At 48.2% G+C, this 27,526-nt stretch overlaps 1 protein-coding gene across 3 annotated transcripts in view; it reads left to right on the top strand.

The window, feature by feature from the left end:
* Nucleotides 1–22,438, top strand: part of KANSL1 (KAT8 regulatory NSL complex subunit 1) — a 104,714-nt gene extending 82,276 nt beyond the window's left edge. For 2 of the 3 annotated variants that reach the window (XM_085309928.1, XM_085309927.1), the window contains 11 exons: nucleotides 2,266–2,381; nucleotides 3,765–3,960; nucleotides 6,876–7,041; nucleotides 11,838–12,023; nucleotides 12,413–12,574; nucleotides 12,873–13,024; nucleotides 16,918–17,036; nucleotides 18,321–18,378; nucleotides 18,990–19,102; nucleotides 21,378–21,624; nucleotides 22,116–22,438. In XM_085309928.1, coding sequence (XP_085166054.1) covers nucleotides 2,266–2,381; nucleotides 3,765–3,960; nucleotides 6,876–7,041; nucleotides 11,838–12,023; nucleotides 12,413–12,574; nucleotides 12,873–13,024; nucleotides 16,918–17,036; nucleotides 18,321–18,378; nucleotides 18,990–19,102; nucleotides 21,378–21,624; nucleotides 22,116–22,367 — 1,767 coding nt within the window. In that variant the 3' untranslated portion in view covers nucleotides 22,368–22,438. The remainder of the gene's footprint in view (nucleotides 1–2,265; nucleotides 2,382–3,764; nucleotides 3,961–6,875; nucleotides 7,042–11,837; nucleotides 12,024–12,412; nucleotides 12,575–12,872; nucleotides 13,025–16,917; nucleotides 17,037–18,320; nucleotides 18,379–18,989; nucleotides 19,103–21,377; nucleotides 21,625–22,115) is intronic. The other variant, XM_085309929.1, reaches the window with a different exon arrangement.
* Nucleotides 22,439–27,526: the final 5,088 nt, after the last annotated feature.

Genomic DNA, 27,526 nt, shown 5'->3' with positions numbered 1-27,526 from the left:
CTTACAGGTGTCTCCTTTGGCCAGAGCACGTTCTGGAGAATTGTACTGTGATACGTCTCCCAAGGCATTGGCTTGATATGCAGAGTGTGGTTGAGAATCCTCAGGAGGAATGAATTACCTTGTCAGTGAAGGGAAAAGCTTTATAAAGAAGGCCTAGAAATGTCTTATTGTCAGCTTCTAGATCAGAACTGCAAACTCGGTGTGTGAATAAATGTTGGGTTTTTTTTAACCCAAAGACAGAACTATGTGGAGCCCTCAAGAAATAGCAGTTTAGCTGTTGATAGCTGTTAATTATTTGACATGCTAGTGAGCTTGAAATTCTTAATAAATAAGAGCTGCTGATGGAGTTTCTTGGTAGGACTCTTCTCTGCACTTGGGGGTTTGTTTCTAGGAGAAATTCTAAACTTGTTTTTGTGGAGTCGGTGGGGCAGGTAGAGGAGATGGGATGGGATCCTGGAGGTGCTTCTGGTGCTGAGTCCTGACCATCCCTCTAGCAGCACATACTTGTAAAACAGCTTCTTCACTGCTAGGAGAGGCCCTGGCAGTTAGCAAGCTTCTGGTGTCATGTGCTGCAAACAGGCCTGTAAAGTTGAATCTTTGTCTCCTCTGAGAGTCCCAAAGATCCCAAAGACCTGGCCTTTCAGACACCAAATGCACCCAAAACGTAGAGTACTTGGCATCCTGCTCATCCATCCTATGAGGGTACATCCCTATCCAGAGAGATTGGATGAGACTGGAATGTTTCTGATAAAATCGACTTTGGATTGACGTTTTCCAGCTCCTCCTCAGGAAGGAGGAGGTCGCCTTGTGTTCCTATCTTGAATAATCAAGCCAGAGTTCTTGGAGAAGTGATTCCTCCTTCAAGGCCCTTTCTGGAGAAGAAAATACCCTGTTTCAAAAGAGTTTATGAGTCATGTGTACCCGCCCTCCTGAACTGTGCATGCCTCCAAAGGAGTTGTCATGTGGTTGCTCAAGCTTGCCAAGCCTCTAAAAGCTAGAGGGAAAACGTTCAGATCTTGCGCTGACTTTGCCTTGTCAGGGTTCAGCATTGGGCTTGTGCAACACTTCCAGTGCTCTCTGATCCGCGGCAGCAGCATTCACTGCCCAAATACCAGACACAGTTTGATCCTGTCTCTGCTCCCCCTAGAAGAAACGTCTCTTTAGCAGAAGCGTAGAAAACCCAGCAAAGTTCCTCAAATAGGCAATGGGCAGAAGTTCTTCGTGTTGCCATAAATCGTTCTTTCATTAGTAGAGACCTGACTCACGCTTCTGGAAACAGTTAGTCCAGCGCTACTGTAGCGTGATTTTTTTTGCTTGTTGATTGAGTTTGGCAAATGAGGGTAGGGAAGATCTTACTCTCAGAATGCCCATACTTTGAGATGGAGTATGTGTCAAGAGGGACTGACTGACTGACTCCTAAACAGCTATGTCAGGCTTTTTCTTTTGTCCTTCTGGCCAATGCTTGAAATGCATGACCACCCTCACTTGCGCACAGGGGGAAATCCAGCTGGAGAGGCATTGGCAGTAAGCGTAGGAAGTGTTGCAAAAAATATTTGAAAGAAGAAATGAAGTTTAACCCTAGGGAAGAGGAGGAGCTTGTCTAAAAAGAAAATAGAAGGGGCTGAGAGGCTGAGGCTTGGAGAGACAAGTGCCAGGGTGAAGGGGATGTGTGCTTTGGACCACACTGGTACCTACTAGGGTAGAAAGCAGGAATGTCACTGACAGGTTTTGCAAAGCCAGTATTTTTTTGGAAGCTGGAGTGTAACAGTCTCCGCCCTCCCCGTAGGTTATTTGCAGGCTGGTGGGAAGTGTTTGCAGGTCTCTGCTCCCTTTCCTCCTGTTTCTCCCAAAGTTCTTAAGGCACATGGCTGCAAAGCTCTTGTCTACCGCACAGAGTATCAGACTTCCAAAGCAACCTGCAAGATTTACAGGTGGTTTTGAACTTCCTTTGCACTATTGAGACAAATACTAAAATATCTCATTGCTTGATTTGCTTTGTTGTTGGCGGTTGTGTGTTTCATGCTCCTAGGTGGTAACTTGAGGGGAATTGAAATTCTTTGTGAGAGCATTGTACATATACATCCACTTACCAGAGCTGCTCTCTCAGAAGAAGTCCTTAAAACTCCAATCTCTTGGTCCTCTGCTGACTTAGGAACCCTTGGAAACCGTAACTCTGGTGCAGAATCCTCAACTAGAAACTGGGAATAAGGAAGTTGTGTCTGTTTAGGAAGCTTATTTGTTGTGATCTTTCTCATCCTTCCTTAGAGTGTTTCTGGATCCCAGCCACTAGAGAACCTGGGTGTTTCTACTGCAAATACTCCTGAATCCCATCCTGCCAAGCCCTGTGGAGCACCAAGACCCGTCAATGGAGTTATTAGCACGTAAGGTTCTTGCATATCATGGAAAGAGCTTGACATGATGACTTTGTCAAAGTCCCATTGTGAATCAACTTGTAACTTGCTGGTTGGTAATAACTGGGTTGGTAACCATATAAATGGTTTCTTTTTGAAAAAGTGGAGTGTAGCAGATCACGCTTGGAAACAATGATGGAGAAGACTGCTTCCGTGAGGTTTTATGCTGTATTGCTTTTCTGAAAATGGTATTAAACTAAATTGTGTTTACATGAACAAGCTGTTCAGGCTGCCATGTAATGACCACCTTCAAAACCATTTCTTTATGGGTATTTTTAATACACATGCAAGTTGTATGATTCAGAGGTACCAGCAGGCTACTTGCAACTATTTTGTAAAGTATCTGTAACCACTGATCTGCTTCTCTGGAGATGCTGAGGAACCTAAATCCCATTGATTTCAGTGGGAATAAGTTGCTTTAATTTATTTGTTCCTCTAGGTGGTTTTAGTTAGGAAAGTTTTTGTATGTGGGTAAATAAAAACAAGTGGAAAATTCACCTACACTACCAGGTTTCAGGGTTGAACCACTCACAAACCTTGAACGTAGGGTGCTTTGAAGTTCTGGTAGTGGCTAGTGAACTGTTGCCAGGACTATTGCATTTGCTCAGTACTGTAGGCAGGGATGCTGCATCAGAGCAGAGTAAACCAGCATGGAAAGCACTGATGAAATAAGTCATTGCTACAGCTGAAACACTGCAGGCTGTAACAGAGCCCTTTATATGCTTGTAGCCTTTGAACTACAGAGCCTTAGACCACAGGGCTTTAATATTTTGCATTTTTAGATATGAAACACTTGTAAAATATACATGAAAAGGCTCTGTGGATGGGGAGCTGTGCTGGGCTTTAGTAGGTGGCATGGTGCACTGATACCACAGTGGGACAGGGTTAGTGCTTGTGGACAGGAAGCTTCATTTTACATAACACATAAGAGTTAGCATGAACATTACAAGTCCTGAGTATTAATCAGAATCAAGTTAGCATCTAGGTTACATATTTATTGAGGAAAATTTTAAGTTTTCTGCCTTATGCTTGCCAGTGCTTAGACTCTTGAGAACCTATTGTCTTAAGATATCCCGATGTGTTATTTTGGGGAGGCAGAATTCTAGGATCAAAGCTATTCATGGCAAGAGTGGGGCCAAGCAGGTTTTTGAGAGGTGGGAGAGAATGTGGAAAGTGACCAAATTAAAAGCAAAATTAGAGTTCAATAAAAACGGTTTATTTGTGAAACTATAATGCTTTTAATCTCACTATGTAGAGTTTTTCTGAATTGTGAACCTGACTGGTATTGCTAGGTAACATAGGATGGTTGAATGAATAAAAGCATCTTTCTTAATCTCTTCTGTTCTTGGGCAGTCTTCAGCCTGGCCTGGCAGAACATGCTCAGGGAGATGGCCCGGAAGCTGAGGAGCTCTTGCATAAAAAGCAACGACTGAACATGGTTTCCTCATCTTCTGATGGAACATGTATAGCAGCTCGCACTCGCCCAGTCCTGAGCTGTAAGAAGCGACGACTTGTTCGACCTAGCAGCATTATGCCCCTTTCCAAAAAGGTTAGTACTGTTTTCTGCTTTTTCTCCTTTGATGGTTCTTTGCTTATATATCAAAATCTCCACACTCAAACCACTGACACGTTAGTCTGGAGTGCTTTTGTTCTTTGCAAATAGTGATCCCCCTGCTTTAGGAATGTTCTATCTTTGGGAATGGCTATCAAGAGAACTACTGAGTTTTTGTTTTGTTTTTTTTAAAAAAAAAGGTGGGAAGGAAGAGGAGGGCGATGAAGCTTCATTGGCTGTTGGAGAAGCTTTTAGAGAAAGAGAAGCTTTTAATCTGTTGAGAAGACTTTAATTATCACTGTGGAGGCGAGATGCTGAATTCGGAGACGGGGTATTTCTTTCTTAGAACCAACCACGCTAAGGTGTACACTTCTTTCTAGGTAGTTCAGTTGGTAAAATCTGAGCAGTTGAGTGACGCTTTTGAAAGTCAAGTATTAGGAAATTAACTTTGAGCACAAGAATTAACACAGACCTAGGAACTTGCTACTACTTGCTCAAAGACAGACTGCAGTTGTCTTGCTAGGCATACATGGGATGTCTTGCAAGAGGCCTGAGGTGATCGTGTTCGCTTCCATCACTTACACTGGAAATCACTAAATACCTTGACAGTGTCTCTGGGGTTTACTTATATCTTTCATTTTATACTCTTCCCCACACAGTCTTTCCTTGCCCTTATGCAGTTTTCTTTTCAGTTGCTGAGCATACAGTGGAAATAGGTTTATTCCCTGGGCATCCTGTATAGGGAATGGTCATATTTCATGCTTTTAAATTTTCCTTATAACTGCCACAAGCTGTCAGCTGAAGGATAGATGGTTAGAAATTGAGGGAGTAAGGTCCTTCTTTTGTGCATGCAGCTCTCATGATTACAGAACCATGAATGGAACAAATCCACTTAGTTACCTTTAAGCCAAAAGTGTTTCAAGCCAAACTTCATTGCCATAGGGTTTCAGGGGGTTTCAGTCTGCCAGTGCTAGATCTTTAGAGAGAAGCCCAAAAAGCAATATTTTGATCAGCAAGATAAATTCCTGCTCAGCTGGGTTAGCTTAAAACTGCAAATGGATAGGAGTTAATCTGAGGTATTCCTAGTTTAGCTCTGCAGTGAGTGCTTGCAAGATCTTCAGTGATTTGGAAGATTATGAAATATCCCGTAGGTAGTGCCAGCTTGTGCTCTGTTTGAGGAGTGATCTGCAAATTCTCTCTTGTCTGTATTCATCAAATCCATTAAAAAATCAGGGAGGATTCAGAAGAGTGGTTCCAAAGAAGGAAAGGTTTGCCAGATAGCACACCTGGGAGGATTCACGGCTTACATACGGGAGATCATCCGTAGCTGTGTATAGTATTGACAACCTGAAAACATTATCGCTCCGAATCTTTTAAGTTGGGACGAGATGTCTGATCTTGTGGAATAGGACTGCAAGTGACCTACAGTCATCTACAGCATCCCTGTGCCCCAGAGCACATTGCTCTGTCCCCACACTGCACCAGACGATTTTTCAAAACCTCCTTAGGAAAGCTATTTCAGTGCTTAGCTAGTCTTGTTTTTCAGACAGCAAAACCAAGCAAGCCAAACTTTCCAATATGAGCTGCCTTTCCAACTATTTAAAGTCATTACCAGTGGGTCCAAGTCCTAGTATAGCTGATCACCCCCATTTCTCACTCCAGCAGCTCTCCCTATATTTTGAAAGTCGATATGGTAAGTCTTCAATCTGGTTATCTCTATGGTAAACAAATGCAGGTCTTGTTTTCCACAGTTTTTCCACGGGGGTCTTGTTTTCTGGATCTTGTCCTCTCTGTTGCTTTCCTCTGGATTCTCTTCCATTTGGTCTATATATTTCTTGAAATGCACAGCCAAAACTGAGTGCAACCCTCCAGCTTACATGTTACTAATACCAAGTAGAATGGAAGAATTAGCTCATGTGTCTTGCACAGCCATCCTGTCTATAAAGCCCTCTGGGGTGTTAATTCTCAGTAATAGTATGACGCTGCTGATTCATGCTCATTTTCTGATCCATAACAACCACCAGATTCTCTCTGCAGAGCTGCTCAGTTTTCTCTTCCCCTCCTTCACCGGTCACTGAAGTGTGTCTGCCAAAGTACAGCTTCTTGCATTTGCCCTTACTGAATTATATTTGGGTTATTTTAGATCATTTTTCTGATTCGTAATGATAATTGGAATCCTAACCCTTTCCTTCAGGGTGCTCACAACCATTCTCAGTTCTAATGTTATCTGCAGATTTGAATGAGGGAACACACAATATCTTAAAGTTATTAATGGAAATTATTTGAATAATATTAGACTTAAAACAAACTTCTGGAGGATCCAATTTGATATATCCTTCCATTTTGACAGTCAGTTAACTGTCAGTTGGTTAACTGTCTTTGTACAGTTTTTACATCAGGTTGTGCACCTGCGCTACAGTGGTTTTGTAGAAAGTCTATGAAAGTCTATAAATCTGTGAATTGAAAGTCCATCTTGGTTTAAGAAACAAGATTGAAAAATACCTTTTTTCAGTGTGCAAAAATGTCCCTGTAAGTGTCAAGTCTTGGCATACTAATAGGCCTCTGACTTGTCTGGACTATAGAAAGACTTTTCTCCTCTCTGACAACTGAATTGTGCTGCCTCTTGGTTTTTAGAAGTGAAGTTTTCAGTCTAGATAAATTTTAACATTTTTAGTCAAATTTAGTAGGTGTTAAAACATGCTTGTGCTGGTGCGGAGTAGTTTTCAGTTGTTCATCTAAGAGGAAAGCATCCTATTTTGAGGCCAGACTAAATCAATAGGTTTTTTACATGGTATTAAAAAGAAAAATCAGTGTTTAGGATTTTTCTCATGCACTGCCAGAGAGAATGTGTGGGGAGAGCCCTGAGACGCACTGACCTCTGATATATTGAAATTTCTCTCTCCCCTTCTTAGATCCATCGTAACAGCCTGGCGCGATGTAGCTGTGATGTGAACCCTTCCTGTGCTCTGTGCGGCACTCGAAGCTTGCCGACTCTGGAAATCCAGTATGATGCCCCTTTGCTGGAGCGCCTCTCCCAGCTGGACTCATGCATTCATCCTGTTCTATCATTCCCTGATGGTAAGCACAGCACATCTGACAGAGCTGTGAGGGGGTATTGCAAAACTGGGTCCTGAGATGGGTTGTTACGATCTGCAGGACTTAGGCATGCTTTGGAGCCTGCTCCTCCAAACCTGTGCTGCTGTGTTTCATCAGCTTCCAGGGGAGGTGCAGATCTGCTCAATACAATCATTATGACCAGGTTTGTCCATCTGCTAATGGTTCTAGGAGCAAAGCATTTACAGGAGTGGACGGCTGAGGGAAAGCATTATACCCGAAGTTTGCGCCGCTATGAATGCGTTTATTATGGGAACCCGACCCTGGAGTGCAGTTCTTGGAGTGGAGTGCAGAGCAGAAGCAGAGCGTGGTGCCTGGAAGTCTGTACTGGGATTTGAATCTTAGGCGGATGTCTGTGTTGTTGTAAACCAGTTGGGAAATAATTGGTTCCACAGAGTTAGTTTATTTGTGTAAAATCATTTGTGGACTGGTTTAAGTTGCAGAAAACTTATTTGACCATGCAAAGAATTGTAAATGACCGTACGTAGTTCAGAGGGTATGGTGAGAAGGGATGTTCCCATTAGGACATTCATTTCCCTGTGTTACAGTTTCAAGGTTAGTCATCATTAAGAGTAATAACTAGCCCACTCTGTACTGTGGGGCATTAACAGACTTAATACAGAGCGAGTTTTCCCAAGGGCGTGGTGGCAGTAGTTTCCAGTGTCTTTTGCTTCCTAAACTGCCAACTTAAAAACAAGCCTGTTCTTTGACCAGAAACCGTTGGCTTGCATGAGGCAAATTTGATGTCCATCTGTCATCTTTTTCCTCTGATCACAAAATACAGGATCGCAGATGATAGGAACTGGTAATTTTATCAGAAGAGCTGGGAAGCAAATAGATCCCAGCAAGTGCTTTCCTTGGTAGGAGTGTCTGGGCACTTGAGGTGTTAAACGCTGGCTGATAATGCAGTGAGCAAAGCGTGTGATACTGCCCCTCACGGGGATGTAAAGTGGTTGGTCCAGGCTAAGGCACTGGGCTAGTAGGTATGTTTGGGTTTAAATGCCAGCTTTTCATGGACTTTCTGTGACAGCAGGAAGTGCACAGAGGGTCTGGACTTTAGTTTCTCACTTTGTAAAATGGGCCAAACAATCTGACATCTTTCACCAGCATTATATTAAAGCAGACTAGTAAATCTACTGCTATTTTAAAAACGAAGTCTACTCCTCCTTCTTCCTAAGCTGTGCTAATGGATGCTAAAGGAACTTAAATTTCTTCTTCAAAAGCTCAGTGTGTTATTTCCTGATTTCACAGTGTTTATCATCTTCTGTCTACAGTGTTAAATCTAATATTGTAGAAAGCAGTGGAGAAAAAACGCGTTACATCATGGCCAGCAGGCAAATTACCTCATCCAGTACTTCAGATGCCATCTTAGGGTCAGCTATGGCCAATTAATGTCTTCAAGGATCTGCTCTGGCTGCATGAGATAAAAAACACTTCTTTCTTACTTTTTTTTTTTTAATTACACAGTGGGAAACATGTTCATTGAAATGTATTAAAACATTTATGCAGCAGTAACTATTCCTCCCTCCTTCCTTCCCCCCAGACAGGACTGATTGGTTTTGATCATCCCCAGCACTAGATGGGTGCAACCCTGCTTAGGGTTGCTTTTGTGGGGTGCTCTCCTACCGAAACCCGCAGCAAGGCAGTGCGCTTAGGAAGGGGAGTGCCCTGAAGTGGTCGGGCTGCATCAAGGTGTCTCCCTGCCTACGTGTGTTCATCCCATTTGCAATTGGTGCTCCTGCATGATCGTTTTAGGGGCTCACCTTCGAAGTGATCAAACCAGTTGCAATTAATTGAGTTGGTGGGCAGAGACTCAGTTAATGCTTTCTGGAGAAACATGTCAGATGAAGTCGAGCATTAGAGCTGTGAGCATGTGCTAACTTTCACTCTGAGTCTGTCTCTCTCGGGCTCCTTCAGTGCCAGGAGCCAGGGATCTCAGTGCAGTTTGCCAAGGGCAAAATTGCCAGGCACCACAGGAAGAAAAAGATCATTTCTTCTGGCAAGCAGGCACATGCATCATGGCTTTTAACCCATTGCATTTGTGCTTTGTAAGCACTTTGTCCCCTTCCTTTCAGTTTTTCATCTGATTTCTAGCTGAGGATTTGCAGATGATGTAATAACCTTGGTGGGAAGGATGTGAGCTGGGGCTCACAGGCTCAGTGTGGTTGCCATCTGCCGGTCCCCGGGAGACCTGCATTGCTGAACTGGAGGAGGTGGGGGAGTAAGAAGAGGAAAAGGAGGAGGAGGAGGAGTGATGGTGTCGCTTGCTTGTACAGACTCTGGTGCAACCAGTGTGACAGGAGAGCAGTGAAAAAACAGCAGATAATGTTCTCAGAAAATGAATTGTCTTGTGTTTCCCCCTTCTTTTCACCCTGCCCCCTTCTTCAACAGGTGTGTGGGCTGCTGCGGATAGGATGTATTTTCTGGAGAAGGCAAAGAAATGAGGCCATACTCACAAAGTTAGATCACTTCAGTGTCCTAGTGGTGCGGCGTTGTTAGCTGCATCTTGAAAGGACTGATTTTGACCCTCTCTCTTCTTTGGGACATGTCTCTACAAACCAGTAGTGAAGGCTGAAGAGCTACTATGATGTCCCTTGCAAATGCATCAGGCTAAACCAGAGCTTTAACTGTCAAGATACTTTAAATGCAGCTGTCTCGGCTTTTTTGTGGGACTGAAGTTCCCACTGTTAATAACAGCAGATTCCAGCCTGTACTCTGCCAACTGCTCTGTCCTGTTTGCCTGTCATGGATCTACTGAGGTTTTCCAGTCCCTGGAATTGATGGGAAAATTTGAATGTGTTCAAATATCAGTTGTGGAGACTCCTGACAGGGCTCAGAACTTTTCAGGTTGCGCTCTGAGATTATCTAGATACAGTTTCTAAATCCCACGACAATTTGCAGTTGCCTTGATGTTCCCTCTGCAAGCACAGGACTTTGAAGGAGCCATTGTGCAGGACCTGGAAAGGTTCATTTCTGATCAGAGTTGCATCAAAGCCCTGTGAAAACGTCACGTGAGCTTGAGAGATCGGGGTTGGGGGGAAATTTTCCGGTTTGTGCTATTGTTGCTCATCTTAGTACTTTTAACTCCTAGTTGTGGTGGCAACCTAAGCTTTGCAGTAGGCTGTATGCCTGCTGCTGGTGGTCTACTGTGGAGAGCAGAGGGATGGGAAGTCAAACAGTGTATACTGATTTACGAGGATCTTATGGGTAAACATTTTCTTTACGGTTGGAGAAAACGAATTTATGTCGCGGTAGCTCTCTTGTTAACCCTTAAGGTTTTAATATTTTCATGAGCTAGGAATTTGGCCCCAAGAGGGATGTCACACAGGTGGATCCTGAAGGAGACTTCTGCAACAGTATTTGATGATCAAACCTGAAGTTTGAGGCTATGAGCATGAAAAGAAAGCTAATTTGTGGGACTCCTGAGGCTACAGTAGTTTTCTGGTCTGGTTCCTGGTTGTTATAGCCTACCCTATAGCTTGGCCTGTCTGCACAAGAAAAAGTACTGAGTAATCTCATTAGCATTCCAGCTTTCATTTGAGGTCAGGAGGGCATATGAGCATGGGATTTGGGAGAACTGAAGCTTGAGGAATGTGGGCAAAAGTTGTGTCTGCTGAATTTCACAGCAGTATAGCATACATGTGCTCATTGCGAGGAGCATGAGAAGGCAGGATTAAATAGGTACAGGCACTCTAGAGGTGTGTGAAGAGAGGTAGGTGCCCAAAGATGGAGCCGTGGGTGTGTCCTGGGGGCACATGGAAGAAGCTCCTTAACTTTTGGTGTCCACTTTTAGAAATGGGGTTGAGACATGTTTGTGCCTAGATACAGTAATGCTTGTAGGCAGAGCTGCATTTTGGCGCTAAGCAACTGATTTCCTTATCCTGCATCTTGAAGGCTTCTTGTCTGACTTGTCAGCTTAGGTAAGGTCCTGCTGAACTCCAGTGCTCCTGGCCTCCAAACTACAACTTCCCTAACTGAATTATTTTTTTCCTGACCTCTCCTCTAATGCAGAGAGCTCATTTAGGTCTTTGGATCTCAAGCCTGTATTACAAACATGAATTCAGGTTAATATAACCTGTGGCATGCACAGGAACTTCAGCAGGCTCAAAATGCATCAGTTACCTTGATAATTATGTGAGAGTTTGCAGTGCTGGCAGATGGCTGTGTGATCTAGCCCTCTGCTCAGGAAGTTCTCCATGAGTGACAGGGCAGTTTTACTCTTTGAGCCTCTGAGGTGTGCTCACTTAGCAAAACTTTTGTTAGGTGATAGAGATGCCACATCAGGCAGATCAACTTCATATAGTACTTGGCTGACTTTTGACTTGACCTTAAACTGAAGATTTAAGCAGGATTTCTCTCTTCCAGTCTTTGCGTCCGTAGATTTGATGTGCTGAAGTAATCTCAAATTCTTGGAAGTCAGATCTGAGATAGCAGAATTGAGTGTGGCAGTACATCAGATACCTGTTCAATGGTAGAGATGCATGTTTTTTCTGACACAGGTTTTATTCTTCTGCCAGGATCTACCTGGGTCAAGAATACAGTAATGTAAGACTGTGTGCCTCTCAAAGAGCTTTAGATTGGAAATGCTGGGTCCTAAAATTGCAGGTTCTTCCTGAACATGAGGAAGGCGAGGCTGGGTTTCAGAGTGAATGCCTCCTATGTTTGCTGAGGGTTCTTCTTACTGGGAGATGATTATAGTACCACAGTTTTCTGTACATAATTTAGTTAATTTGAATGTCACATTTTGTATCCTTCTGCAGATGTATCAACAAGCCTCCACTTCCAGAGCATGTTGAAATCTCAGTGGCAGAACAAACCCTATGAGAAGATTAAACCTCCCAAAAAGCTCTCACTCAAGCACAGAGCCCCCATGCCTACCAGCAGCCTGTCTGACCCTGCTCGCAAGGACCGCCACAAGCTGGTGAACTCGTTCTTCACTGCAGCCAGTAAGTCTTCTTCCCTACCTCTGTTGTGTGTAGAAACATTGACTAGTTTTGTACCCTAAAGCAGTGCGGTCTGGAGGAGAGAGGATGAGACCATGGTATCACAAGGCCAAGGCTGAAGGTAAAATGTGTGCAGGTTGTGAAGTTCAGGCCTGTCTCAGTTCGTAGGGACCTCTTCCTGCTCAGTCTGAGACTGTGCTCACACTATTCTCCTGGCATGGGCAGTATTACAGCTCGTTCTGGTCTGACTGAATCTGTCCAGTGCTATGATGGTGTTGAGCCCAACCTGTCTGGATATATGGAGCTGGTAAATTCTGCCCAAGTCTCCTGTGCCAACAGAAAGAGAGGTGAAAACAGACGTTTCATAGCTCTTTCTCTGTTCCCCTCCTCAGAGCGCTCACATCAAAAAATCCAACCAGACAAGGCACACAGGCCGCCCTTAGACGATTTTACGGCCGTGTCCAAGGCCGAGAGAGCGCCAGAGCGCTCACTTGTCCAGCCTCCTGCCTATGACAAAAAGCGATTGCGAGACTGCTCATCTGAGAGGAGTGAAGGTAGGCTCCCATGGCCAGGTCTCTCGGGGGGAGCTTGGGCTTTGCTGCATATCCAGCCTCTCTCCCCCTTCAGCCTTGGAGAAGGGGGAACGCACTGCTTCTGGGCCTTGTCACCACTGCAGCAATGCCTTGTGTGCTCTAACTGCTTCTTCCCGCAGGGCCTGACAAGCTGGCAGCTGCAGGTAGAAGATGCTTCTCTTTCACGCAGAGTGGTCCTCAGCACTGGCCATTTCTGGTGCAAATCTTTTTTTTTTTTTACTAATGTCACTCTTCATTTTCTCCTCCCTTCCTCGGGTAGTGTTGAAGCATCACACAGATGTCGGTGGCCCAAGCTACTTGTCAGCAGCTGCGACCCCCACACCTCATAGCCCTATAGCACGGCAACTGTCCACCTCCTCGGAAAGCTCTACTCCTGCCAGTACGAGTTCACAGGGCGCCTCCAACACAGCTGTAAGTATCTAGAGCCCTTCTGGAGAGACTTGTGAGCTCGGCACCACCATGGGGGCTGCTGGGAGCTCTCAGCTTTTAAGCAATTCAGGCAACAAGACTTGGGAGTGCTCAGTGTTTCTCTTACCCATGCTGGACCTATTGTTTCAGCTGATGGTAGAATTGATGGCCTTTTTCTACTCTAGTGTTGGATCTGCTGGAGTTTCTGGATTGGTTGTGCAGCAAGCCAGTCAGCTGCAATTACTCTCTGTCAGTTCAGTAGCTGCTGGTAAATGCTCTCTCCTCCGAGTAGTCCCCTGGCCTTGCTCCACATTTGGGTTTTCTTTCTGAAGTTGTCTGGGGATGCCAGGAAAAGGAGTAGAACAGCTGAGCACCAGCAGTGTGCTGCTGATGACATGATCATTCTTCCACTCAGGTATCTGTCACCTGATGACCTCAGTGGTATTTTCTGGGTGTGTAGGCACTAGTCTGTATATGGGGTTGGGGACTGAGTCACAGAGCTGTGCTGGATGGCTCCCTAGTTGTCACCTGTCCTCAAACTTCAGCAGTTTTTTAACTAGCAGCAACTTCTGAAACATCCTCAGCCTCACAGAGTATTAAAGGTTGACAAGATTTGGGACATCTTATGGGGCTATATCTAAAAGCTGTTGGTGGGCAGGAGAATAACTCCCTTGTGCTGTGTTCTGGGATAGATTGAATGACTGGCTCCTTTGCCATAAATCTGTCTCGCCAGGGCCTGAGACCACATTATCAGAAGGTCCTGATTGAATGATTGATTCTACCAAACTCTTGAGCATCCTTAGTAAAGGCATCTGGCCTCTGGCTGTGCTAGTTAGTAGTTTGTACCACAACCTAAGTTGGATGTGACCCATGGGTCTTGAGAGCAGGGATAGGGAACCAGGTCTTCCCATGCCCTGATAGCAAAAACTTGGTGGTTAGGGACATCTGTCCGTGGCAGAGCTGAGGGCACCTCTTCCGGTTCATATGCTGGCTCCTGAGCGCGCACGTGTGTCCTTGCCCTTGCGTTGAGCTGGCTGCTCGGGGGCTACCAGGTTCTCGCCGAGGTCCGTAGCAGCAGTGTCCGCTGTTGTCCCTCGGGAGGTCGCACCTGATGATGCAACAGTGAAGTCGGCTGTGACTGCGCCGGGTTTCCGAAGCCTCCGACAAGCGGCGTAGTTAGTTGGCTAGAATGTGGCAAGCATGTCGAGATGATGTTTCTTTGTACTTTCACACATGTTTTTTCCCTTATTTTTGCCCCCCCCCCCCCCCCCTTTTTTTTTTTTTTTTTTTTTTTTTTTCCCCCTTTTTTTTTTCCCTTTTTTTTCCCCCCCCCCCCCCCTTTTTTTTTCTGCTGCTCTTTGGCAAGCCTGTTCTAAAAGGCAAGGTTGCTGAGCAGTATTGATCCACCGGTGAGCAGTACTGAGCAGCACCGCAGTTGAAACAATGTCCTCCTGTACTCAGAGATGTCCACACGAGGGGAAAGGGGGAATCCTGCCAGGTAATGCTGCTCCGTTCCCATCGCTGCCTGATTGGGCTGGGCGTATCATTCATGGACTGCATCCTGCGAGATGGCTTCTAATTTCCTTCGCTTGCTTTGGGAGACTCTTCTCAGTTCTTCTCACTGGCAAACTGTGACATCGTTTTGTGTCTTGACTGTTAAATGAATGTGATGATAACAACTACATTTTTGTTGGAAAAACTGTTTTTTTTTGGCTTTCATGGTTGTGCCTGTTCATTTTGAACTGAGAGTAGACAGGCTTCCGGAGTCTGCAGACAGCCTGAAGCTGCAGATTTGAGGTATGGACTTCCCCATTTGACCTCATGGGAATGATGATTGTGAAAATATGACAAGTAAATCTGCTGATCACAAAGGTTCAGTGACCTGTCCCAGTCCTAAAAAGCATCTTATGCTATTTCAAAAGCCGAGCAGTACAGGCATATGCATTAAGTGTAAGGCAGGCTAAGGTTTGAATCTGATTTTAGTGGGTTTACAGTACCTGCTGATGCACACACCCTTACCACAAAACTAGTATCACCAAACTCCTCTTTTAGAGGAGGTGGGATAAGCTGTTTTGAATTCTGGGAAGTGAGTGTGCATGAGAGGAGACTTCTGTAGCTTACTGCACTGTAACTTTCCTTGCAAGAATTGTTCGTGCCATCTTAATTTTAGTCTTCATTTTTCTCTTCTGTGGCTCCCCAGTAGATTTTGCTTCAGAAATGATGGTCCTTATTGTGTGCTGTTGCTACCAGTTCTGCTGGATAGGGCGTTACTGAATTCGATCCAAATGTGATTAAGGAAACTGAGCAAAGACCCATCACCTAAAGCAGGTTGAGCTCAGTGTAATGCAGGAACACTACTGCTTTGGGACTTAACAGCATCCAATAACTTAAGATTTGACAACGGGAAGGATTTCTTCTTGTTTTTGGATCAGAGGACAGATTTGGAAGGGGACAGAAGTGAGTGAAAAGGGACCTTCTCACCCTGTCTGGGTGTCCTGATGATGAGTGGAGGTCCTCCCCACAAAAGCTAGCTTGGTCTGTCTGTTTGGATGTACCCCAGGTTTGTGCTTTGGCCTTCAGGAGTGATGGAAACACAGCACCCTTGTTGTGCTGGGTTGCAGCCACACACAGAGATCACACCTGAACACTGTGGGGTTTCACACCAGGGAGGGAACAAGCTGAAAAACAGGGCAAGGAGACTGTGACATGGAGGGAAATGTCCTTACTCCAGAGGCTGAGGCTTGGGAGAGCTTCCCACCACTGTTTTTTTTACTGATGGACACACGCTTTGTGGGTGTAGTGGTCTAGTCTCCAGGCTTGAGGGTCCAGCTCTTGAGTCTGAGCATCCCAGTCCAGCACAGGCATGCACTTGCTCCTCAGTTGGTGGGTCCGACCTCACCACTAACAGTGACACGTTGGGATTTCCTCAGTGCCGTGGCCATGGTAACTGCCCACCTGCTCAGTCTTGGTACTGCTCCAGATGGCCCCTGGTTTAGCGAGTCCTTTGTAGTTGGGTTCCTGCATGTTTTTACAGCTTTGGTGACTGGAGGTGATGGATAAGATGGTAAATTACAGGTGACTGTTAGGAAGATGAGCCGTTTGCCTAGCAAGCTGATCTGTGAAAGTTCAGGTTGCTGGACAGGTAGTGCTGCTGTCAGAGGTGTGGGGGGAGGTTTTCAGAAAGACGTGCTAACCAGGCACCCAGCGCTCAGCCAGGTTTAAACACATAATAGTGTATAGCTTATTTCAGTCTTGGAAAGATGTATTCCAGTAGAAAGCAAGATACAGGTGGAGGCAGTTAGGTTCTTAGTACAGCTGTCAAAACCTGAGATGAACCACTACTGTATGACTGCTTTAAATTCTTACTTTGTCACATGTCACCTGTGTGATAGGTCCACACCTCTGCTCTGCCACAAGCATGGGGGCAGTTGCCAAAGGGGCTGGTTATTTGCTCTTCCCTGTTCTCACCACCTTTCTTACATTGCTGGTAGGGAACTGGATTGTATGGCAGACTTCGCTTTATCTTCTGGTGGATGAATTTTTCAGCTGGACCAGTTTCCTGATCCACCTCACAATGTGGTGGCAGGAAGGAGCTCTTGTGCCAGCATGGAGATGGGAGCTGGACCTCAGCGGCCCATGCTTATGTTACTTTGGTGACTGTAGAGCAGTGTCCTTGTTTATGGCTTCCAAACTGAGGATTTGGGTTGTTGTGCAAACCTGTGCCCATGGGGGAAGAGGACTTCCACCAGGCAGCAGGTGGACTCCATTCCTATGCAAATTCCTGTTGGTTTGGGGTTCTCTTTAAGTCACATGAGGTCATGTCTTTTTCCTGTCAATGACTTAACATGACAAAACCTACATCCTTTTCTCACCTTGTTCTTGGCTTTGTTTTACAGCAGCCAAGGAGGAGGAGAGGTGAAAGTTCATTTGATATCAATAACATTGTCATCCCGATGTCTGTTGCTGCAACAACTCGTGTAGAGAAACTGCAGTATAAAGAGATCCTCACACCCAGGTACGTGTGTAATCCCTGACTCCGGTGGACTTGTCGCTTGCCAAGCTTTTACTTGGATTTGTCTGGTCAGAAATTCAACTGGCCTAGGTCTTTGCTCCCAGTGGCTAATGCCGTTGAGGAAAGGGACTTTCTTATTCCTTGAAAGTAAGAGATCTTTATTTGGGAAACTTCAAGTTGTGTCATTTAAGAAGACTTATTACTGAGTTAAGTAACGTGTTGTCTGCGTGTCAATAGTGCATGAAAACTAGTTGCCCAACTCAGCTCTACTTGTGCAATCTAAAGCCAGGCTGATTGTCCTCTGTCCTGTTATGAAGCTGCTGAGTACATTGAGCCAAAGGTCTTGGTGGCTTTCCCAGTTCTGCACGTGCCCGGGCTGTGTCGTGCATGTCCAGGCTGAGTGAATGTCACAGTGCTGGAGGAGGGCGGTTGTCCTTGGGTCATGCTGTTCAGGAGAGGCACTCGTGGGCCTGGGTAGAGGGAGCAATAAGAATCAGAAGTTTTCTCAGCCTAAGCTAAGTCCAGGAAGGTGAGCTGTCTGCCCTTGTTTGGATGTTCTTGGATTAACACCTCGGATGAGATCAGTTGCTGTTTTTTGCACCTGAGCACTTGGAGAGAGTCCACTAAATTGCTGCAGCATGGGTGCAGTTTCTTCGTCCAGTCTGCCTAGTCCTCCTTTTCTGCTTTTCTAGTTCTCTTTCCTCCCAGCCCTCCCTTTTCCTGGTCCTACTTGCTCTTCCTAGGCCCAGTTCAGAGTGGGGGAGGAAAGGAGCCTGTTGCTAGGCCAGAGGAAGAAGAGGAAATGCTGCAGTATCTGCTCTACTTCCTCTGCCGTTGGCAGGCTTCACCAGCTGCGGTGCCGAACCAGCGCCAGGAGCGGGGCAGGGAGGCGGAAAGGAAGGGCTGCAGTGGGGGGACACTCAGAGTCTTGCTTTCCCCTCCTGACCATCTCAGCGTGGGAGGGCCCGGGTGGAAGGACGAAGAGGAACATGTCTCCTGTATGTCCCACAGGGCTGCACTCCAGAGGGTGTGCAAACCATTTTCTGCTTCTATGAAAAGATTTGTTCAAAGTGGAGCAGGAAGTGAGGAAACTGTTGTATAAAACCACAGGAGAGTATTTTGGTAGACAAATGTGACTATTTGACTTAGCCTAAGCATGTCACTTAGAGCAGCCAACTTAGATTTTTTTTTTATTTGACAAAAAACATGTTACTGTGTGCAGGGCATGTTGCATGTTCTGATGTGCTTGGCTGTGACTGCGATTGACCTGAATCTAATGTGTTTCAGCTGGCGTGAAGTAGATATTGGTGCTCTGAAAGCGAACCCTGATGAAGACAGTGAAGAGGTAAGAGGAGCCACTTTATTTCCAAGTTAACTTGGGATGGGGTTGGTAACAGCTGAGCAGTGTCCCTGGAGGATGCTGAAAGGGCCTGTACACAGGGAGCTCAGCAGAGAGATAAAGTCTCCTTTCCTTTTCTGTAATAAAATGACGTGATTGGCCTTGCAGAAACCAGTCAGGTGTCGGTTCCTTTTCAGGAGAGGAGTGGCAAGGCAGAAGTTGAATTGACTGACTATATACAGCTGAATTTGGGGTCTAACTTCTGTCAAGGGACCTTTCTAGGTAGCAGTCTTCTATGGAGATGGAGAGAGAGTCTGATCGAGACAGCATGGCCAATAACACTACTACAGTTACTGTGTTAGATAAACTGAATTAAATAATACTTCCTTAAACACAGTCTGTGAATGGTCTGGGATAAGTGACTTTCCTTTGGCTTTTAATCTCTTCCTAAGTAATTCAAATTCAGTTTAACAGTGTTCTCTACTGCTAGCACTTGCCTCCCTCCAAACATAAACGTTTGTTTAAATTCATGTTGTAGCTAGTGCTGGAAAAACTGCATGAAGATGTGCATTTAATGTAAAAAGATCTGATCAAGCCCTGTAATATTCCCCTTGCAGATTGAGGACTTGTCCGATTCGGCCTTCGCTGCTCGGCATAGCAAGTGTGAAGAGATGGAGCGGGCTAGGTGGCTTTGGAGTACGAGCATGCCACCCCAGCGGCGGGGCAGCAGGTAGGTCTTGTAGGCGTGTTTCCTCTGGGGGGGCCGTGGCAAGGGGATGCTCCCCACGAACTAAGAGTGCTTGGGCACTGCAGGGTTGTAGTGCGTTTCTCTTGGCCAAAGTGCTATTTCCAGCAGAGGGATGCTCTTGGGAACAGGAGGTGGAGGCCTCGCTGAATGGGCTGATCTATAAAAATGGTTAGCGGAGTTCGGACTGGTATTGTAAAATTTGTTCACTGTCTACAAGAGCAGCCTGACAGGCCATGTAAGTCAATTATAGGAGTGAATATATAGTCTTGTTAGTGGGCGCATGAAGCTACGCACCAGTCAAGTTACTTATGCGCAGCTAGCTCTTGGACTGCGCATTTGGAGCCTCCGTTCTCTAACACTTTCACTGTTTGAGAAGCATGAGGGCTTTTCTTTAGGATTCCTAAGTTGGCACACGGGAGCTGAGCTAGGTATCCTTAATGCGAGAACACGGAACAGCAGTTCCTCTTAACATTATACCACGTATCATATCTATGCTTGATTGCTTTTTTTCAGTTCCATTTATATAAAATGTCCTTCCGTTCCTCTGATCACTTGACACTTGATTATCTTTCTACAGTATCTTTTTGTGAGTGGGTGTCTGGAACTCCACAGAATTTCTGTAGATTTCATAAAGCTGTGTAAGAAGAGATTCACTGTTTCCCATTTGATTTCTAGTGCTTTTATTGTTTTTGAACCACTCTACACATGGGCAGAAGTTCTTGCTGAGCTGCATGCAAACATGCACCCATCTCTTCAGTTTAGCTGTGGTCAGTTTAGGCGCAGTCAGGTGCGTGAGATAGTGCAGGATTTCTGAGAATTTTTACAAATGCAAAACTAGCATTTGTCAAATTCCATGTCATCTGCTGCTGTCTTGGTTGTTTCATGGTCAGAATTCCCAGTCCTTTTGAGTTCATGTGAATGTTGGTATCAGTGGGTTTCGTGAGGTCTGGAGGTCTCTATTACTTGAAGCAAGACCATCATCAACAGAAGACCAAGCTGTCCATGGCTTGAACACTTGCAAGGATGGAGATCTCCTCTACCTCTCTGTAGAGCTGTCATAGGACAGCTTTCCTTCCTGGAAAAGTTTTTTCTGCTGCTACTGAGAAGAGCTTGGTACTGTTGTCTCTAACTGCCTTTCTAGGCAGCAGTCAGGTTCTGTCTTAGCCTCTCTGCCTGAATGAACCATCCCAGCTCCCTTCACTTCCCCTTACCATCCTGAAGCTTCCCTTGTACCCTTTCAAGTGTCCATGCATCCCTCTGAACTGGGGATCCAGAGCTGGACTCAGGATTTCTGGTGTAGCTCCTCTCTAGAAAGGAAAAGGGGATGTAAATCCCCCTGCCCTGCTGGCCATGTTCTAAAGACTGGGGTCGATTTAGTTTCCCTGCAATGTCATTCTCTTCATAACCTGCTTCGGAAGATCTGCTGATCGTCTTACAGTCTTCCTGCCACTTAGATATCTAACAGAGTGGGCTTTTTTTCTGTGGCAGTTTTTAAATTGCATCTTGACTCAATACATCTACATATAGGCTATTGTAGGTGTAGCTATTTTACTGGTTTAATCAGGGCTGGGTTTCTATGTTCTAGTGAATGTTTTGGCCCAGGCAGATCTGGGAGTGTGATCTTTGGCAGTCCTTGATTGCCACTTGCTGTTGCAGTTCATCTTGAAGAGATGCATACAGACTTGGAGATTTTGTTCAGGTTTTTCTGTCTGCAACCTGTTGGCCTGTCATCTGAGAATCTGTGTTGATACTCAAACTTTCTTAATGTTTGGTTTAAATCTTCTAAAATCTAAGGGTTTTGCAGTGCTCCTCCTACACCCAACTATTGAACTTGTGTATTTTCAGTGTTGCTTACTAACTTCCTGGCATCACACAGCACATGGATGATGCAGACACTTGGAGAAACTGATTTTTAAGTGTCTGATTGCATGGAGTTTCTCATTGCTGTATTTCTGCAGCACTTGGAGCGTAGGAGATGTGTGTGGGATACGTATCCTTAGGAGAGCAGCGTCAGTGTTGCGGTGCATCAGGACAGTGGTGATGGGACGCAGATGAGCCTGGATGAGTTTAAATTCTGGGCTGATAAGTTCCCTTTTCTTGCATGCTGAATTCCTCCAGCATCTCTGCTGTGCACGTGCTCTCGAGGGGATGGTGGAGGGGATTGAAGTCGGGTGGCAGTGGGTGGCGTTTTCACAGAGCCGACTCTGGTAATGGTGTTGGCTTTGCAGTCAGACTCTTGAACATGTTCCTATCTCAGGTCTTACAGATCGACGGATGGACGGACAACCCCTCAACTGGGGAACCCCTCGACTCCCCAGCCAGCATCCCCTGACGTGGGCAACTGCCACTCCCACGCGGAGCTGTCCCACACCTACTCACCGCGCAGTCCCATCAGCCCCGAACTGCTCTCTGCCCCCCTCACTCCCCTGTCCCGTGACTCCATGCGGCTTCTGTCCAGCGAGGACACCCGCTGCTCCACGCCCGAGGCCGGCCTTGATGAACAGGTGGGTGCTCGCTCTGACTTGGGCTCTTGGCTCTAGTTTTGTTCCTGGTGGCTGGCAGGAAGCTCCAAGCGTCGCATGTCACTGAGCTGCAGCTACTGCAGCAACTGCTGCAGATCTGTAAAGCTAAATCTGATGCTCAAACTTCGATGTTTTATTCCCCTTGCTGTGGGGAAGCAGCTTGGAAATCTCCATGTGGGAAATTCGGGGCAGACCCTCGGCTGGGCAGGCTGGCGAGCGCGGCGCCGCTCAGCGTTGCAGCAGGGTGTTCTTCCAGGGGCTGGTTCAGTTTGGAGCCTGCCACGTCTTCACTGCGCGTGCCTGAGCTCCTGCTTTCGTGCTCCGTTAGCAACGCTAGGCTAAGCGCGTGGCTGGCACGGCGCAGCGGAGCTCCTGCTCCAGCTGCTGCTGTGCGCAGCCAGACTCGCACGTGAAAGGGGAGCAGAAGAGCTTTTCCGGAGGATATTCCATAGCCCGGTATCTCTTCCCTTTAGGCCGTTCAGCCCTGGGAGCGACGCACCTTCCCACTGTCGTACGATCCCAGGACAGAGTGCGAGGACCAATCTGACCCCCAAGACCGGTCGTCGCGCTGCACCCGGCGCACGTCGGGCAGTAAATCCTCCCGGGAGACTGACGGCACTTCTGCTTTGTCCGCCGTGGCCACCCTCAAGAGCCGGAACCCCTTGGCAGCCCCCTCTTCCTCTTCCTCTTCCTCCGCAGCAGTCCAGCGGCCAGCGCACAGATAGAGACGTACGGGAAGACAGGAGCAAAACCAACACACAGAACTAACTCTTGGCATTAAAGCTTCCAAAATCTGCGTTTGATATTCAAACATCCTGCCGGGAATTTTCACAGTTTTTAGTGAATTTAAGGAGTTTAGAAACTGTTTTTTGTTTTTGTTTTTTCCATGTTTCCTTGTCACACAAAATGAGAGTCCCCAGATTCCTCCCAGCAGAGTGAAGCCTTGGGGGGGAGCAGCCCACCAGGCCCCCTCCCTCTTCTTCTCCCCACCCCTCTTAGGTGTATAAAACTAGAGCACAGGATTTAGCTGACTAGCAGACTTCGGGGATAGTTTTTCTCAAGCAAAAGGGTGTCTTTTTCTCTTAACCCTCTACCCCCTCCCTGAAAGGTTTTAGTGGAGTGAAATTAGTGGTGAAAAGTGATGTCTTGGGATTGCAACCTTCACTAGCTGTCTGTCTGTCCTCACGTGCAGAGGGCCCACCCTGCACTGCCGCCCTCCGGCGTTTTCGTCCCCTAGGTTGTAGTTCCAGGTATCCCGAGGGGTGGCTCTGCCCCCGGTGCTGTGCCGCCTGTCACCTCCTCCCTCCTCCTCCTCCTCCTCTTCCTCTTCTTCCTCCTCTCCCGGCTTTGGCTGAGCTGCCCCGCAGGGAAAAGGCAGGACCCTTCACGCACGGCTCCGCGTGGGAGGAGTGGGATTTCGGAAGCAGCCTTGTTCCCACCTCGCGTTTTCAGCCTGGGTCAAAGGTGGGGAGGGAGAGTCGCCAGCCCAGTGCAGTCGGACGCTTCGGGCAGGAGCGAAGCTTTCGAGGACGCGCTTGAGGACTCGTTTGGGGGATGCGGCTTGGTGCTGAGGCCGGCAGCAGCCCTCCGCTGGGCACCGCGGGTCTGGCGCCGGCGCTCGAGCTTTGCCGTCGCGTCGCCCCGTGGCGTTCGGGAGCTCAGGCCGGGGCAGCTCGGGACTGCTGCCGCTGAGGAGCCGTCGCGAGCGGCCCCACGAGGGGCGCTTGGGAGGAAACGTCCCGCTGCCCGGGGCGTAGCGAGTCTGGGTTGCAAGGCCGAGGCACTGCTGAGGTTCCTTTAGGCTGGTTTGGTCTCAAAAAAAAGAGGGAAAAAAAGAAAAAAAAAGGAGGGGGGGGAGAACGGCAAGTGTCGGTTCTGCGCGGTGGCCGGTGCTGCCGCGCTGGGGGAGAGTCGGGACCTGTCACCACTGCTCAGCTCCACTCCCACGCACGGTCCGCGAACAGGTGTCGGTTCTGTTTCATTTCCGAGTCTTTGGTCTGACATGTCACCTCCTGACAGGTATTTTCTTTTGAAACCAACTTTGCTGTTGTTCCTCCCTCCCCTCCCCTCCCGCCCTCCCCGCCCCGCGCACCCGCAGTGGCTCCCGGATCCCGCACACCGTTCCCATCTGTAACGCTCTCCCATCCTGACGGTGTGGCTCTTGGTCCCTGTCCTGTTGCTAGCATTGTGCCTGTCTTATGTATAATCACATCACCAAAAACGGAAAAAAAATACAAAGGACATATTTTTTTTTCCATTTTGTAATCGTAAAGAAATAGTAGCTAAACTGCTTAATGGTTGGGGTTTTCACAATTTTCAACATTATCTAGTGTTTTTGGTTCTGTTCTAGTTTAAAGGATTTGTCATCGTTTCTTTAAAAAAAAATGCTACCATATCCCTCTGCATAAGTGCTTTTCTATTTATAAGGTTGAAAATTCTGAATAACCCTTTTAGCATTATAAAAACCACAAAAAAAAAACACCTTGTATTTTGTAAATATTTTCTTTTCCTGCTTTGAGCTGTGTAATGTCCTTGTTATATAGAAATGCTTTTCTTCCGAGAAGCTGATCTTTGTTAATGTCTTGATTCTGTTGGCAAAGCACAAATGTGCTTATAAAAAAAAAAAAAGAAAAAAAAAAAAAAATAAGTAAAAAAAAAAAAAAAATAAAAAAAAAAAAATTTGATTATAAAAAAAAAAAAAGAAAAAAAAAAGAAAAGATTAAAAAAAAATTAAAACAGACTATTGTACGCAAAGCGTGTTTGCGAGCCGCTGGCTCAGCGCAGGGGAAGCGGCCCCTCCGCGTGGCTCGCGGCGGTCCCTGCGCCTCGGCCTCTCCCCTGCCGGGACATCAGTTTCCAGCAGTTCTGGTCGAGCTCTTGGGCCGCGGCATCGCTGCCTTGCGTCTTGCGCGCGGATCGGGCAGGCCTGCGACGCCGGGGCGCCTCCCCCTTGGAGAGCTCGTGGCGGCCGCGGTGGGCCCCTGCGTCGGTGGGGCTGGGGGCAGCCGAGGGGGCCTTTTTTTCCCATTTGGGAAAAGTTTGGAGCTGCCCACAGATCCCTGTCGCGGGCGCAAGGATTTGTGCAAAAGTCGGTCTCCGCTGCGGCGCTCGCGGTGGGTTTTGCTATGGAACTTGCCTGTTGTTTGTAAGAGGCGGGTGGTGGGAGGCGATTTCCTTGGATGTTCTTAATTTCCAAGATAAGAGGCTACACTTTGTTCCCTGTTATCCATGTGGCTGGAAAACAGGAAGCTGTTGGCTCAATATTACCCAGATGATCAAAGAAGTAGGCGGCAGCAACCTGCACATTGCTGCTTTATTTGCAAGTAATTAACAGCAGAGGAAAAGTCGGACGGGGAGAGGCAGCGGCAGCAGCCTGCCGTGGCGCGAGCGGCTGGCGGGGGGCAGGAGGCTGCCCCGGGCGCTGGGAGCCGCACAAAGCGGCTCTGTCCTTGGGAAGGGCCCAGCAGTCAGAGCGCCCTTCAGTGCCGCTTTGTGGCTTCTGAAGCCCTCGGTAACTGCAGGATCTTGAGCTGCAAAAGCTAAAAATGTAACGGGTTGGACGAGGGCTGGAATTATTGAAAGGGGAATAAGGGAGTCGCTCTAGATTTGAAGCTCTCTGAAAAACCCCAGTGTTAGTCTGTGCCTGTGGGGTAGAGCTGTGCTTAGGCTCACTGCGCAGCTGAGGAAACGTCCTGTCCCTGCTCGTACAATGAGTCAACAAAAGCCAGAAATAAAACTTGGGCTTCCTGGCTCCAGGGCCTTCGCCCTGACGGGCCTCTCCCGGCCCGCGCGGGGGCAGGAGCGCTGCAGCGACGGCAGCGGCACGGGGGGCCGCCGCGGCCGCGCTCCGCCTGCGTCCGGGCGTTGCGAGACTGGTGTTGCACGTTTTGACATGCAGCAAGCGAAGGAAAAGCGAAGCGGAGGTAAAGGAGCGACTGGTTTTCCCCTGAGCTTAACGGTGGGTTCGCCTGCGGCTCTGAGCCCCTCCGAGGGAGAGGCGAGGGCCTCGTGGAGGCTGCTGCAGCCCCCAGGTGATGCTTTTGCAAGTACCTTGCTGCACTGGGCCAGGGCAAAATGCATTTAGGCTCCTGCCTTCAGCTGCACTTCTAAGATAGTGTCAAACCCCAAACCGGAGCACCCGCTTTAAGAGAAAACGCACGCGAGCGTGTTTCAAACTCCCATCCCCTGCCCTCCCCCCAACATTTCCTTTCCTCATGCAGAAGAGGCGGCTTTTATTGTAGTAATGACTTTATTTCCAAATTCACTTTTACGGCAACAGTGTAAACCAGTTGTTAAAACGCACAATACACTATGGACATTCACAGACAGGAAGCTAAGCTAGAATGATACACTGAGATCAAACCTTCCCTCCCCTCCCCGGCGCCCGGACAGGGAACGCGGCGCACGAATGCCAGTGCGGGCCTGACACTGGCACCGGCCGTTCGTGGTAACGTGCGTATTTTGAAGCACAATTTGGAATCGGTGCCAGTTTTAACCCTTTCCAGCCCAAGATGTGTGTGGAGTAAAGGCGAAGCCGGGGGCGAGCCGATCCGGCTGCTAGTGCTCGACCTCGGGCCTGGGTCTGAGCAGGGCTCAGGGCTGGGAGGCGGCGTGGGCAGAGGCAGGCCGGGGCTGCTGGAAGGGGGCGGCAGGAGCCGCCGCGGGGGAGACGCGTCCCGGGTGTCCCGGCCCTTCGCCGCCCCGCGCAGGGTGGCAGGTGGGGACGGGCAGGGGGTTTGTGCTCGGCGGGGGACGCTGGCAGCACCGTGAGGCCGGTCACCGGAGCCTCGTGGCCCGGGGCGCTGCTGTCCCCAGGAACCGCGCAGAGGGGCCGGGCTGGCACGGGACGGGGCAGGTCCAGGACACGGACCAGCTGGCTACGAGCTGTCCCAGCCTGCCCAGAGCAGCAGCCAAAAAAAGGGTTAAAAGGGGTAACTTGGGTTTTTGTGGTTCTCCCACTTGCTCATTTTACATAGGACAAAAATACCGCAGCGGCTCCTACATCCTACACCAATACAAAGATAGTCACAGGCTTAAAATACAGATTCTTACAATCATCGAGTCAATTCAAATGGCGCTAGTGATAACGCTGACCATGGGCTTTCGCTCGACTCGCGTTGGTGCCGGCCCAGCCTTTCCTGGGGCTGCAAAGGGCTGGAGCCCCCCCAAGCCTCCCCGCCTCCATCCCGCACCCAACCGTTCGCAGCCTCCTGCTCGGGCTGGCTGGAGCCCAGACCCCTGCAGACAAAAAACCCTGCCGTGTCCAGGCCGGTGCCCTGCGGCTGAGCCGGCGGGAGGCCGTGCGCCGCCGGCTGCACCCGGCACGTCCCAGCCGCGTTGGCTGCGGAAGGAAGGCGGCACCCGGGTGCTGGCGGGCGCAGCGCAGACCCAGGCGCCCGCGCGCGCCCCGAGCTGCCACGTGAACAAAAGCAGCAAATGAAAGGAAGGACCCAGCTGGGCTCCCCAGTTTGGTAGCGCCGACCAAGGACCCCACAACGGGGGGAAACGCGCTGCAGCCGCAAACCAGGCGAGGTCAGTGCCGCAGCGCGGCCACCCGCCCTGCCAGAGCCCTGCCCGCCGGCTGGGGCCTCTCCTGTGCAGCAGCTCCCGGGGGAGCTGTCACCGTCCAAAAGCTACAGCCTGCCTCGCGCCCTCCCCTCGCTGCCGCCCGCTTGTCTCCTTCCGCTGCCAAATGCGTGAGAACCGCAGGGCCAGGAGCGGCCGCGGCCGCAGACCTCCGAGCTGTCCTTGCAGGGCGGGAGGGGGTGGAAAATGAAACCAGAAAGAAAAATAAAACCCACAACCCGAAGTGTTACAAGCTGCACTCAAATCCCAGCAGCATCTCTCGGCGCTGGCACTGCGAGTGCCCCTTGTAGCTGGCTGC

This window comes from Rhea americana, unplaced genomic scaffold (assembly GCF_003343005.1).
Source record: "Rhea americana isolate MKP2758 unplaced genomic scaffold, rheAme1 scaffold_308, whole genome shotgun sequence".
Classification (NCBI taxonomy): Eukaryota; Metazoa; Chordata; class Aves; order Rheiformes; family Rheidae; genus Rhea; species Rhea americana.
The sequence above is the reverse complement of the archived record's forward strand: the minus strand, read 5'-3'. Positions and strand labels throughout refer to the sequence as shown.